General features: G+C 35.2%; 2 protein-coding genes across 3 annotated transcripts; one reads left to right on the forward strand and one right to left on the reverse strand.

The window, feature by feature from the left end:
- The first annotated feature begins 518 nt into the window (after nucleotides 1-518).
- On the forward strand, nucleotides 519-5,328 carry LOC113670576 (ras-related protein ORAB-1). Its single transcript, XM_027186739.2, has 7 exons — nucleotides 519-699; nucleotides 828-900; nucleotides 1,046-1,093; nucleotides 1,222-1,269; nucleotides 1,470-1,565; nucleotides 2,906-3,037; nucleotides 3,656-5,328. The coding sequence occupies exons 1-7, from the start codon at nucleotides 677-679 to the stop codon at nucleotides 3,848-3,850; spliced, it is 615 nt and encodes a 204-aa protein (XP_027042540.1). The 5' UTR covers nucleotides 519-676; the 3' UTR covers nucleotides 3,851-5,328.
- Nucleotides 5,329-5,489: 161 nt separating this feature from the next.
- On the reverse strand, nucleotides 5,490-14,848 carry LOC113670575 (protein MEMO1). Of its 2 annotated transcripts, XM_027186738.2 has the most exons (9): nucleotides 14,682-14,848; nucleotides 14,474-14,555; nucleotides 14,305-14,373; nucleotides 10,953-11,065; nucleotides 10,432-10,543; nucleotides 9,303-9,445; nucleotides 8,411-8,487; nucleotides 7,692-7,796; nucleotides 5,490-7,098 (listed from the first exon to the last, which is right to left on the reverse strand). In XM_027186738.2, the coding sequence occupies exons 1-9, from the start codon at nucleotides 14,728-14,730 to the stop codon at nucleotides 6,952-6,954; spliced, it is 897 nt and encodes a 298-aa protein (XP_027042539.2). In that variant the 5' UTR covers nucleotides 14,731-14,848; the 3' UTR covers nucleotides 5,490-6,951. The 2 variants fall into 2 exon arrangements, with proteins under 2 accessions (XP_027042539.2, XP_089067302.1); XM_089211176.1 differs by lacking the exons at nucleotides 14,305-14,373; nucleotides 14,474-14,555; nucleotides 14,682-14,848 and adding exons at nucleotides 11,408-11,451; nucleotides 13,736-13,855.
- Nucleotides 14,849-14,886: the final 38 nt, after the last annotated feature.

The following is a 14,886-nucleotide window of genomic DNA, read 5'->3' on the forward strand; positions in this document are numbered from 1 at the left end:
TTTAATGACAAAGAGTGAGCATATTTTATACGCATGATTCGGAAAGGCATAAATTAGCAACTGGTTAATAAATAAAAAAATTAGAAGAATTTTTCAGAGAGGAAATGACAAAATCTTTTGTCCTTCCCGATATTGTGACAGAATTTGGCGACAATGAAGCATATTTTGTTTTATCGAGACGCAAGCTTCTGATTGTGATCAATTAACGTACAATGTTTAATGGGTACTTGGGAAATTGTTGATATCTTATCCCGCCATGCCAGCTCTCTTTACCAAATTTCGCTAAAACAAAAAAGGAGAGTTGAAAAAATTTGAGGACTGCTTTTCCAAATTCAAAAAAATAACCGAACTGAAAGTTACTTAAGGCTTAAAAAATTCCCTTCCGTGAGGGAAAGTCGTCAGATAAGCCGACGTGTTCCGAACAACATACGAGAATTCCACGAGTGAACTTGCCACGTCGTCTTACAACATCATGACGTCATGGAGGAGGGCAATTCGTTCATCCCCCTCTAAGGATTATTGTAAGCACCACGCCAAGCTGAGCTTAGTGGCTCGCTTCCTCTTTCACCAAAAAAGCAAGATAAATTGCCGGTATTTGAACATCATTTCATTTAAAGTTTAGCTTGACACGAAGCTAAATCAACGACCAAATCAACTGGGAGCGAGACAGCCTAACATGTCCACAATGAATCCCGAATAGTAGGTGTAGATTGTGCTATCTTCGCAGTTTCCCTCTGGCAGGGTTTCGAGTTTAACCACGGATGATTCTACGTGTCATTTGGAATTTTTCTCTTACGGAACGTATTTCTGCTCTGTTTTGTCCACAGTGATTACTTGTTCAAGCTTCTACTTATCGGAGACTCTGGTGTCGGAAAATCATGCTTGTTACTCCGGTTCGCGGTTGGTATTCGCATTTTCATGTTCTTTTTACTAGACTTATTGCCTAATATGTTGGATTTCGATCGTCATCAGTATCTCGCCGGCCACCGGTGCTGCTTTTTAGCCGAATCGATGTTAACCTCTCTTATTTAACCCACCTCAACAGGATGACACTTACACGGAAAGCTACATCAGTACAATTGGTGTCGACTTCGTAAGTTTTATGAGCCAATGTTTAGCTGTTATTTTATCGATTAACTACAGCTAGCCACCGCGGATGGCTTAAGATGGATACGTAATGATTCATTTTGCTTTCATTGTTTTATTTTTGTCCACATTTAGAAAATACGAACTATAGAATTGGACGGCAAGACAATAAAGCTGCAAATTGTAAGTACACACCAAATTTTACTTGCTCTGCATTAGATTTATTAACTTTGAAATAAATACGAATTTTGAACACATCGATTGGCTAGAGAATCACGAAAGTGTGGCCATTACGTCGTTCAAAACGCAGTGTACTTTGATCAAGAGTTAATGGCGATATTTTCATACAGCTAAATTGAATATGATTGAATTTGTTTCTGTAGTGGGATACGGCAGGCCAAGAGAGATTCCGAACCATCACATCTAGCTACTACCGCGGAGCTCACGGGATTATAGTCGTTTATGATGTTACAGACCAGGTAGGTTGACAAATGTATTGCTCTTAATGACTTTCTAAAGTTGAACAATGTACACTTGACTTATTGTTTCTTGTCTGTAAGATCTAACACATTGTTCAGAGGTATTGAACTTTGGTTTGTACGGGATTTGCAGCCGCAAATATGTACACATTCACGAAAAGTTACGGCAAAATGTCGTTGGCGTTTACACTTGCTGAGTCATTTTATCAAAATGCCAAGTTTCTGCAATATCCCTGTGAACTGCAGTATAGCATGGTATTTGGATTTAGAAAAGGGACATTTGCCTACTCAGTTTACCAAGTCCTTTCGGTAGTAAAACACAATAAAGCTTTTAGCCATCAGCTGTTTAAAATCAAGGAAAAGTTATTTTGAAAATGTAAATAGCTTTCCAGTGGTTTGTGGTTCTCAATGAATTTTATAATTAGCTTTGTCTGCAGCTTTTAATCTAATTCCTTTTATTGTCAGACCACTTTGTTTGCAAACATTTTTTGGTTTGAATCAACTTACACATCTTTTAGAAGGAACACCAATACTTGTGCAATAATTTCAGTTACTGAAAAAGACCAACCATTTGATTTCTAGATGGGAATTGGTTAGTTTTTTTGGGGCATCATCTTCTTGGATGGGCAGAATTGATGCAAATAACTATGGTAACATCCAACTCAAATGTCAAATGACTTTTGAAAACCTGTAACTAAGACGCATCAATGATTTGAAGCTTCAGTTGTTACTTAAAGTTTTTACAGGCCAACATTTGAGAACAACCTTGCACCAAGCATCAGCATCAGCCCTTTGTCTGCTTGAAACATCAGCTAAAGGATTTTTGTTTATTGTGGCCAATTTACATTATCAACTCAATTAATAAATAAAAGCAAACTATCTCTGGACTATCAGGTGTTTAGAAGAGCATTCAAATCCACACTGGTCTGAAATGTTGATTATGAGAGGAAATATGAAAAATGTGTGGAAAGATCAAAATAAAACTGAAAAAAACTAGAACAATAAGGTGTATTGCTTTCGAGAGAGTCACCTTTGTTAGGCAACAGAAGCTTGCAGTTGATAAATTTGTGTGGGCAGAAAGTTTTTCATAATTATTCGACACAAGAGTCTTGATACATGCTTTGTCATTTCTGACATGTTTACCTACCCATGAAAACTGTTAAACTTTGATAAGGTCAAAAGATCTATATGGCATGAAGACCTTTAAAGAGTCTTTAAAGAGTAGTGTAGTCTTTAAAGATTAGTGTTCTCATTACTACTCAAGGCTATTGTTTATTGTGATTGATTTATCTGTTTGCTTTCTGTATGAATTTTTGATATTTTGTCTTGTCGTATTGCAGGAGTCCTTTAACAATGTCAAGCAGTGGCTACAAGAAATTGACCGATATGCTTGTGAAAATGTAAATAAACTACTCGTTGGGAACAAGTGTGATCTCACAACAAAGAAAGTAGTGGACTACACAACTGCAAAGGTATCATTGTAAAATTCTGAAAAGTCTAACTATAGGCGAAGAGGAAGTTCCCCCTTAAGTCAATTTAGAATGCTGCTTTCTTTGCATGCTCCCCTCCTGCATTGCTCTTTCAAGTTTTAATTTAACGTTCAGACCAGTGGCTATCAGGTTATTGTCAATATAAGAGACCCTGGTTCTACCTCTATTTGTTGCTTCCTTGGTTTTCAGGACTAAAACTGTTGCTTAAACAGTGACACTAAAAGTGCGGTGAGAAGAGTTGTTAAGATAGCAGATTCTTTATTATTCTGGATAAGCATTGTATTTTGTATTGAAGTTTCCAAAAGTCTATGACTGTTGGTTACCCTTCAATGTTTCAGCTTGTTTTCCTCGCTAAAAAAAGTCTCTTGGATCAGAGGAGTCTTGTCAAAACTGTTGCAATCATATAGAGATGAAGGCAGAGGTTGACTCGTGTGAACATAGCAGTAGTCACTGTGTTAGTTTCAATGTCTTTAGCTTTGAGGAGGGAAGTCTGAATGCTTTTGACAAATTTTTAGAAAAACAAGCTTTCCTATACACTAAGAGAGAATGTAGACAGTGGGTTGTTGATGTAAATTGTGTCTGTTCCTTTTTACTTTACAGGAATATGCAGACTCGCTTGCGATTCCTTTCTTGGAAACAAGTGCAAAGAATGCAACAAATGTTGAGCAAGCCTTTATGACAATGGCTGCAGAAATAAAGAATCGAATGGGCCCAGCACCGGCTCAACCTGGAACTAGTAATGTCAAAATCAATTCTAGTACACCAGTCAAGTCCAGTGGTGGAGGATGTTGTTAGTAAATAGTCACAAAAACAAAAAAAAAAACATTGGATGCAAACCACTTGGTTTGAGTTACTTAATACTTCTGAAAAATAATGATAAGAACCTCTCCCATTTTATACATCTTTTCAGCTTTCAAATTACGCAGACTTTTCATCATGGGAAAGGGTCTATAAGTGGGAGTCCCGATGATTAAAATGTTGATGGTCACTGCAATCTTACATCATGACATTATGGTGCAGCATATATTAGATGCAAAATTTCAGATTGTCTTTTTTTCTTTCTATTATTGCTTCAATTTAATAATCCTTTTGGTTTTGTTTTTTTTTTTGTTTTTTTTGTTTTTTTGAAAATGTAGTTTTGGATTTACTAAAGAGCAAACTGGTACCAAAGCATTGTATGTTAATTGATAACACTGGTTAGGTGTGTACAATAGAATTTGCTGTATCACAAATAAAAAATAAAGTATTGTTGAATTTATAGAGTGTTGATTCAGGTCACACTTGTTTAAGAAGACTTTTGCAAAATATAATTCAACTTTATTTATATGAATATCTTGAATTCCCAGAGCATCCATCATGATCATTAACAGTCTGCGGTAAGAGTCTTGGTAGATTTTTTTGTGTATTGAAGAATTGTTTCTGTAAGGGTAGGATGCATAGTTTTATAAGGAGTTTGGTACTATTAAAAGAAAAATTCATTCAAATCATTTTGTAATTTGTGAAACATGCTATCTTATGCAAAGTTCCTACATACTTAAAGTAGAATTTTATCCTTGGTAGCTAGTTATGTGTTTTACAATCATTTATGTTACCAAAACCACAAGTTTAGTTCCACTAAATTGAATATGTAGTATCAATTTGGATGTTGGGTTTGCACCAGTGATGAAAGGTAATCATTTTGAAATCAATTTTGGTTAAACTGTGTACATTCATGGTAAAACTAGCCAGTAAAATAGTCAACAAAGTTACGCGGAAACTCAGGAACATTGTGTCTCTATCAAAAGTTCCAGCTTGGCATAGTGTACAAGAAAATTAAGGTCTGATCAGTTTATCCTTATTTTAAGATTCTGTGATGCTTTTGCCATTGAATTCCTTGGAGATTTAATAGTAAATAATCATCAAGGAACTGGTCTGAACTAAATGACAGCTAAAGAAACAGAAATTGACAGAATGGATTTTTTGTTTGGGAGACCGAAGTTATCAATTGTGCATCTGATAACTAAGTTACAAACCTAATGAAAGGACATTCATGGAATGTGATAATTCAACTTAGAAATTCTCATTTTGTGTGTTCATGAAAAATTTTCCTGCCTGGAAATAACTTTTAAATCCTTGTGTATCTTTCCGGGAATGACCTTTCTGGCTAGGATTCACCTTGAGAGTGTGCTGAGTGAAAGTTGCAGTTCCCAAATATAACTACTAACAAGCATAAGATTAATGTTGTTTTGTTGTAATTAGAGATATCTGATCAAATAAAAATGTGAGTATAAAAAGCCTACCAAACTTTGGGAAGTGCTGTGAAGGTCTGCCACACATTGAGAATGAACCATGTTTGTCAAATATTGAAACGAAAACTCCATAAATTTCTTTCATCCACTGGACGAAGGGATTATTTTGGAAAGGGTACACATAGTCATGCATGATACACATCATATAACTCTGAAGCTCTTTATTTCCATGTGCATAAATACCCAAACAAATTCTCTTTAAGCAAAATCTTGGTTGATTTTCAGCCATTATTGTGCACCACATATTTCCTTCTTTTACCTGAGGTGAATTGCATAAAGCAGAGTACTTTCTAGAATGACTTGAAAGTTATTTATTATCCTGTGTCAGTCATCTCCTCAATCCAGTCTTATGAGATAATTTGGCTTTGTCAACTGATTTGATAATGTAAATTAGCCACTGTAAAGATTATCTAAAGCTGACATTTTTAATGTTATCCCTTCGTCAGAGCTGGTTTTATTGAAAAATGTTGGCCATATCAATAAGATCACGCATTAGGAACCAGTTCTAACCACTACACTCTAATCAGTTGTGAGATCCAATGGGATGCTGTCTTGACAACAAAGAACTGAGCAGTATTCTGGAAACCAAGGAAAATATTAGGTACCCAAAAATGACCAAAAATCAAGTATAGCAAAGTTGCAAAAATACTAAGACTTCCAAGAAGTCAGTAGTGCAAAAATTTCTTTGATAATGGTCAAGAAAATAACTTTTTTCCCTATAGCTCTTTCAATTCTTTCAATTAACTTTTTCAACAACCTTTTACAACATTTGGTCAAAGCAGAAGAGCACAGTAAGATATAAACAAGGAAGCCGAGAAAAAATAATTTTGCTTATTTAAGGAACTATATATGAAAACGGGAAATGCAGCAAATGCAGTTCTTCACAGTCTCGATCATGTTCAGGAATTGGAATATGTGACATTTTGGCACCAACAGTTGGTACTACAATTATCAGTTGAGGCATAGAAAAAGTTTTGACCATAAAATAAGGGTGTTGTCACAGGCAACCTTTCTCCTTCTGAGTGGTAACAGAATCTCAAAAGTCCTTTGTCATCGATCTTTAAAATTGGAAGACCACCAAAAAAAGTCATGGTTGCCACCGGAAACCAAGCTAGTCACTCATATGAACAACAAGATTTTAAAATCAAAACATGCCTGCCAAACTTCCGCGGTGCCTCACTCAACAAAAAATCACTGTAAAACCCTGATAGCACTGGATTCAGTCTACTTTACTCAGGAAGCTAAATATGAAGCTCCAGACATGAGTTACTATTGTAACAGATATTATACATAATGGCGTGAACAAGATACTTGTTTGTTCACCCACTCCTGGGCTCTTAACAATAGAAATAAGAGCTGGGAAAGTTTGATGCTAAAACATTTCAAGACCAGGCCTCGGCAAAGAAAGGGCTCTTATTAGAGTACCAAAGAATGTCACAACATCTTCCTCCTGAACACTGATATATTTGCCTGTCCTGAACACTGATATCATTGCCTGTTCTGAGCAAGAAACTGCTGTAAAAGAGAAAGCTCTCTAGATTAAGGAGAAAAATAAAAGGAATATTTTACAAAGAAGCTAGATTTTTCACTGTACTCTTCTCACTAATGTCAATGTGCTTTTTGATGCAGCACACCAGCGGCGTAGCTGACAGAACTCTCATCCATGCGAAAACATGCATTAGACTGTGAGTAGTGAATGAATTCCAATGCCCATGGATGGGTTATGCCATTCATTTGTTTCATGACCTCTACTGCCTGTAGTGAGTAAGAGGCAAAGATCAAGTTATTATCTATCAACACTGGTTTTAAGATATTTTATAACTGTTTCACAATTCAGAGAGATTTTAGCATTTTGTGGTGCTTTATGTCAGGTTTTCTTAACTTACTGAATAGCAGAGATTCTTAATCTGGATTAGTAAGGATTGATTTGGAAGATGTTAAGGGCATATCTAAGGGTAAAGGAGGTGCAAGCTATGTAGTGTTCTCCAGAGGCTCTGGGGGCTGATATTTAAAAAAGCTTGAATCTAAATGCTTTGCAAAATCAAAACCTCAATCATCCAGACTCCTAGGGACTGAGTTAAATAGCAAAGCTGCATGGGATGGTGTCAACATTGGTTTGTCTTTCCACCTAAAGTATGTTAACACTTCCTAAAACACTTCTGGAAGTGGAACAAATTCAGTTCCAATGGTAGTTTTGCTACACGTGTATGGAAAAAAGTTGTTACAGATCTCAAATGCGATTAATTAAAATTCACAAACAATATGGGACCAAAGAAACAAGTCCTGATAATCAAGAAAAATCTAGAAAATCAAGGTCTGGATACTTGAGGTTTTATTGTAATACTTACATTGAGTAGGACACCTATGGGGTGTCTACCACATATTGTGTTTTTGGAATTCTTCAAATATTCTGCAAAACAGGCAGGGTCAAGCTTTTCTATGGCATCCATACCCTAAGATTTGGATACAACAATGTTGCACAGCAATTAATCTTAGCTATCTCAATGTCTGAAAGAATAAATAATAAAATCTCCGTGCTTTCATTGAATTGACAGGCAAACATTTTGTTTCCCTCCTACTTTAAGAAAAAAAGAGTGATTACCATATTTCCTTGATTAAGCACCCACTCTCTAACAAGGGCCCTTTGCCTGATAAGCACCCACCCCCAGAGGCCAAATAGATGCTCCCCCCTTTATCCCTCACTTTCTTAATAACAGGGATACAAGGAAAAAACCTGCTTCTACTGCTACTTTATTTAAAACCTTGTAAGTTTTAACTTCAGTGGGATCAGTACAGCTAAGAAGTTTCTTAATAAACACTGCCCCTTTCACTGTGCTAAAGTGCCCTTCTTCTACACCCCCCCCCCTTCTAGACAAAATTTTAAATAAGCACCTAAGCGCTTATTTGAGGAAATGTGGTAATTTGCCACATGTGTCACATATAAATCATGCAGAGCAGCCTAGCTTGTCAACAAACTTTCTGCAGCTCAGTAGACAAGGCATCTAGTTAATGATAATGATAATTCCATATAAAAAATTGTGATCTTTACATTTAAGTCGTAGATTACCTTTCTATCTAGAGCTTCAATAGATTTATAAATGGGACCACAACTTTTGTCATAAACTGTGTAACTAAATCGAGATCCTGAAAGAAAAAAAGCATTAAAAAGTCATGTACACTGTACATGGCCAAGGGTATCCTACAGTCAGTTGCCATTACTGTCTTGAAAGATCACTCTTAACTCCTTAAGGCTAACTTGGGAAGGTAATAATCCCAGCTTTCAATTGTTTTGGTTATTATCATTATTATCATCATTATAACTATTACCATCATTCCCCAAACCACACATAGACTGTGCAAATTTGTTACAGCTTGCTCAGCCAGACTGGGAAATTCATGTTAAGTATTACCGGCCACTTTAACTACAAAGAATCTTCCAAAATGTTATAAATTCTAATTTGATGATTTTCTTGATCTCAAGTTCATGATCAATTTATGGAAAGCACACATCTTCTTTATGGTGAGGATAGCAACAATTTGCTGCAGAAGTATTCTAGACTTTTTTCCTTCACCCTTTAACTTCCAGAAGTGATCAACATGTAACCTCTCTATATAACATCCATATGTTATCCACCAAACAGGTACTAAGAATACTTAAACTTGCTAGGTCAAAGTTGTTGTCCTGATCTAAAACCAAATTCTTGTGCCTAATTTACAAGGATAAGTGTAGCAGCTAGAGGGGAGAATTAATAATCAGATCTTTAGAGTTAAAGGGTTAAATTTCAAGTTAGATTCAGTCAGCACATTTGGTTATGTTTTCTTTTTCCTTAATCATCATTCACTTAGCTTTTCATAAGAATTCTTATCAACACATTAAAGTATTGTATGCGATGCTTTATGAACAACTCTTAATCACTTATTTTTATTAACATTTGAAAAATTATATTCAGTGTACTAACCCCAGTGACAGAAGTCTGAAGAGATGATAAACAAATTCTCTGGTCTGACCAGATACTTGCTAAGAAGCCGGCCATATGTGACTTCACTCCTTGTTGATAATGAACCAACCACAATTGGAACAATCTTAAATTGGTCCTTCTTACTGTAAGCAAAAGAACAATATTCTTAAAACCATTTAACTTCTGAAGATATTTTAAAAAGTGATTTTCCTCATAATCCCCATATATCAAAGAAATTTTCAATTCACCATCAAAAGTAACCTCTGATTCCTTTATTTTTGCTTAATTTTGCAATGTGATTGATCTCGAAAAGTTGTCCTGCTTTCTGGAATAATCAGATTCAAATCTAAAAATGATTGCCACTACTTACATTTTTACACACTATGAGCAATTTTCTTGGTTTTATTGAGAATTTATTTTGGCACATTGTTATGTTTTACTTTGCTCTGATTGTCTAGTGGCAGTGATAACTTTGCATTTGGTTTTATGACACCCAATTGAGATGCGCTCTTGTAGCAAACAGATAATGTGAATATACATACTTATAATCCATTCCATCAAATATTTTTGCTCACATGTGATTGGTCTAAATGTGTCATGCAACCAAAAACTTCCCACCTAAACTGGAAAGTATCCAGTAATATTATCCAGTTTTTAAGCCAATATGATATATTTCTATGTTTATAAAATTGTACCAAGGAACACTAAAAAGGAAACGTCATTGTACAGTAAATAGTACACTGTTTGTAAACATTTTGTCTACACACTGCAAAATGTTTAGAGGATAATAACCACAGTAGCCTCCATTTGGCACCAAAATATGCCTGAGTATTTGTCTGCAAACATGATTTGCTCTGAGAAGGGAAAAGTTTTCTGAGAGCAAGCTTCTCAGACCAGATTATTTCTGTGGACAAATATCCAAGTATATTTTTGTGCCAAATGGAGGCTTTTATGTATTTATGCAATCAGCTGTTGGGTGTTGAGTTGATGTCAAATCAAATTCACAAAGCTAAATTAAAACAAATCACATTGCAGCCACTATGAAGGATCACCACCCTGATAATGGGCCTTAGAACTTTGAACAAAAGATGCAATTAGTAGAGTGTAATAATTTGCTTGATGTTCACACCTCTCCATAACTTTGGCAATATAAGGCAAATGAAGCTCGATACTGTGTTCTCTTTCATCATCAGCTTGACTAAGCTTCTCAAACTCTCCTGTTGCCAATAGTTCTCTATTTACTGAAAAAGAAATTTAAAACATTGATTTTTACCCCAATTGGCAGTGATGTCCTAATCACATTGGCCAATTTGACATTGTTGATCAAAATATATACAAACCACACTACAGGCATCAATGTTTCATGCAATGGTCACGCACTAAAAGAATCAGTTTTAAAATTAATATTGTTGTTAAAAAACAAATCAAAAGTGGTTTTGTGTGGTCTGTACTCTTATCAAAAACATCATTTGTCATAGCAGAGGCTTTAACCACTCTTGATTTGTTCAATTCACTCTGTTGCCATGGAAACCTTGGCTTTTGCTTAAATTGTGCTAATTAACTATAACTGAAGACACATAAATTAATCAAGCTGGTAGATTAATTAAAACAGTTTCTCAAAAGTGATATTTCAAAGAAAACTGCTCTTACCCTCTGTGTCAATTGAAAGATTGTACAATGGAGTTTCATACTGTGATAAACTTGTTACTGCACAGCCAGGCAGGTACATATGATGAGATGGACCCAGGATAAATATCCTCTTTCTATAAAACATACCAAGAAAATATTAAAAAGGGAAAAGACCTCAAAAAGTTTAATCTTTAGCTGTTACTTCTTTCCACTTGTAGCAAACCATTGCTCATGGCATAAAATAATGAGTCTGAATCCCAATATGAGGGGGAGAGGGAGGGGAATGTTAGTACTTTATCCAGTTTAGTACTTTGATGTTTATTTTGTAGTCATATAAATCTGGTTAAATTTCAAACACCACTCCACTAAACAAGCTCCCAAAAGTATACAGCTTTAGTTACTACTCCGAGCTGCTGCAACCTGTTTTCAAATCTGTGCCTAGCAAAGGACAATTTTGACAACCATAATATGGTAACCTGAGTTTCCTAGTCATGTGGCATGCTGTTATGTTCATTCATAGCTTCCTTACAGTTAAAGAAATCATACTTTTTCTTCTTGATTGTGTGAGTATTAACCCTTTAACTCCCATGATTTCATCAGTAATTCTCCTTACTGTCTGTCTTACAGTTCATGCAATGTTAATATTGATTGTGTGAGTATTAACCCTTTAACTCCCATGATTTCATTAGTAATTCTCCTTACTGTCTGTCTTACAGTTCATGCAATGTTAATATTGATTGTGTGAGTATTAACCCTTTAACTCCCATGATTTCATTAGTAATTCTCCTTACTGTGTCTTACAGTTCATGCAATGTTAATATTGATTGTGTGAGTATTAACCCTTTAACTCCCATGATTTCATCTGTAATTCTCCTTACTGTCTGTCTTACAGTTCATGCAATGTTAATATTGATTGTGTGAGTATTAACCCTTTAACTCCCATGATTTCATTAGTAATTCTCCTTACTGTCTGTCTTACAGTTCATGCAATGTTAATATTGATTGTGTGAGTATTAACCCTTTAACTCCCATGATTTCATAAGTAATTCTCCTTACTGTCTGTCTTACAGTTCATGCAATGTTAATTTGGAGAATTTGGAATTGGATCAACCAATAATCCCCTTATTGATATTTTTCTTTATTCTCATTAATTGCCTGCTTGATATTATACTGATGGTGTAAGGAGAAATTCTGTCTAGGTCACTGGTGAGACTTAAAGGGTTAAGCCTAACAGTGTCACTTGAATCCCCAATTGTAAACTACTGCCAGCCACGCAGCTCATTTCAAAGAAAAGAGGTGTAGTCAGCAAAGAGTCCTTTTCCCTTTCCTTTTTCTATTTCAGTATAAATTCATTATCTACTCCAGTAACAAAAATTTCACTTCTGGCCATGACTTAATAATTTTAGGCCATCGAAACACCAAACAACTAAAAAGCCAATTCCAGTTATGGACATCTTCTTTGAATTTAGAGGGAACCTCCTGAGAGCTTCCACTCCTTTATTAACCTTTCAACTCCCACAAGTGACCAAAACAGAATTTCTCCTTACAAGATCAATACAATATCAACCAGGTAAGTGATGAGAATAAAGAAAAATATTAGTTTGGGGATAATTAGTTGATCCAATACTGAATTCTCTGAACTAACATTATAAGAATTGTATGGTTGACACTAAAAAGAATTACAAATTTGATCTGAGAGTTAAAAGGTTAAATTAACCCTCCAACTCCCAAGATTTGATTTTTGATTCTCCCTTGTAGCTCAACACATTTCCTTGTAATTTTTTTATAATAATTAAGTGTTAGATCAAGATATCAACTTCTACCTGGTATGTTTGAGCATTCTCATTACCTGTTTGCTGGATACTGTTTACAGTCAGATAATTTTCATGTTCATCTCCTCTGGGAGTTAAAGGGTTAACCCTTTAACTCCCAGATCAACTTTATAATTCTCCTTACTGTCAACCATATAATTCTTATAAGGTTAGTTCAGAGAATTTAGCATTGGATCAACTTATCATCCCTAAATTGATATTTTTCTTTATTCTTATCAATTATCTGTTTGATATTTTATTGATATTGTAAGGAGAAATTCTGTCTTGGTCACTTATGGGAATTAAAGGGTTAATTATGTAAGTTTATTTCACGTGAGCAGCTTCTCAGGTCCATGGATTGCCAATAAGATATAACAAACCTATTCCATGCTCTAACAAATGACATTCTAAGTAATATTTTTTCCCTCCACATTATAGTACCACTGATAAACCCCCTCTCCAAAATTAAAGTCTATCCTTCGTTCTATAAAACAAAAACTTCTTAGAAGATCAAAAAATTGATCTCGAATACTTTCCCTTTAAATATTTACAGTCATCAAAATATCAATTTAGAAAAGTTTCACTTGAAGCCCTAGAGAGTTGTACATGTTACTTAAAAAAATAGTGAAATCAAATTGGCCATTTAATAACAGGTGGAATGACAGACAGAATTAACCACAAACATAAAACAGCTAATTAAATAGAACACAAGCAGTCAGAAAGGGAGTTTACTCTTCCATGGTTTACGATAAAAATTTTTAACAAGGCTTCTTCATGTACATGAGAAGTTATATAAATCTGATAAAATTGTAGGTTGTAATATGGCCTGGCTTAAATATTTACATTTACTCTTAATGGGTACAGTTTCATTTTTTTCCTTAGCCAGTTGACAAAGACAAAGTTGAGCCAGTGGGTAAATTATTAATGCTTATACAATTGTTGCCTACAAATTTAAAATTATTTACTTAGTAACTGTATGGATGAAAAGGATACTTTGTATACTTTTAATGAACTGCAAACTGCTTTACATTTTTTGCTCTGAATTTGGCGCAATGAGATTTCCATATTGCAACAGGCCCTTCAATTAATTTCATAACAGCAACACAGCTGGCAGCTCCCTCTTCTGACCAACACCCAATTTCTCATAACACATTAAAGCAAGACATTTTCACACTTGAAAGTCCAAAGCACACAAAATAAGTTTACTATGTCAGAATGCAGTGTGTGTTAGCGGGTTATCAATTTTCAATTCTCAAAGCTGCCCAAAAATATTTGTATGCAAATCAGTTAGGAGAACTTAATGCAAATAATGAGGAAAAAGAAAAGAGAAAAGAGATTTCATGAACCAAAAATTCAACAACCTCGCGTAGCCTCTTAACTGAATGAACCACCAAAAGTCTGTGGATGGTACCTGAAAACAGAAATCTATTGAAGCTTATATTGTTGTTTCCCGTTGATATCGGGGGCAAACATGAATAGTCATGCGAGTTCTGTTCAAATAATTTTTTCCCCTACTTAACACCTTTGAAAAGCGCGAGGGACACGACACCATAATAACTTACATTTTACTTGGATCGATCTGTCTGTAGGCATGAGCTCCACAAGATCCACAGTACTGATAACCCGCATGTCTTCATGAAAGAAAGAAAACATCACTTAATTCACAAAGGGTCGTTCTTCAATTATCTATTTAATTTTCGAAGAACTTCATAAATATCTAATTTTACTTACGGTGCTATGATAGCTTTGGCTGGTCGACACGAAGGGTGAGCTTTAGATAACCATTCCTCTAACTTCTGATTAAGTGTTCGGGCTAGAATTGCCGGGAGTAACAATAGATGTAAGTAATTTTTAAAACACCGGTATTTTTTCGCGATAGCAAATATTTAAAGTTTGCTTTCAGATAGAAAACATTTTGTTCTAAGCGCTTTTACTGTACCATTATCAGAATACCAGGTTCCTGCGTGACTTGCTCGGCGCATGGACATAGTACTTGGTTGCTGATTATAGAAATTGTGTTAATCTCGGTTCTATAAAAAAAAAATTACCCGACAAAAGCAAATGACTGGAAATGTTTCTAACACAGAATGATGTGACGTTCGTGAGGAACTGGGGAGTGCATGGTCAAGTTGGAGAGTCTGCTG

This window comes from Pocillopora damicornis, chromosome 7 (genome assembly GCF_964200805.1).
Source record: "Pocillopora damicornis chromosome 7, jaPocDami1.2, whole genome shotgun sequence".
NCBI lineage: Eukaryota > Metazoa > Cnidaria > Anthozoa > Scleractinia > Pocilloporidae > Pocillopora > Pocillopora damicornis.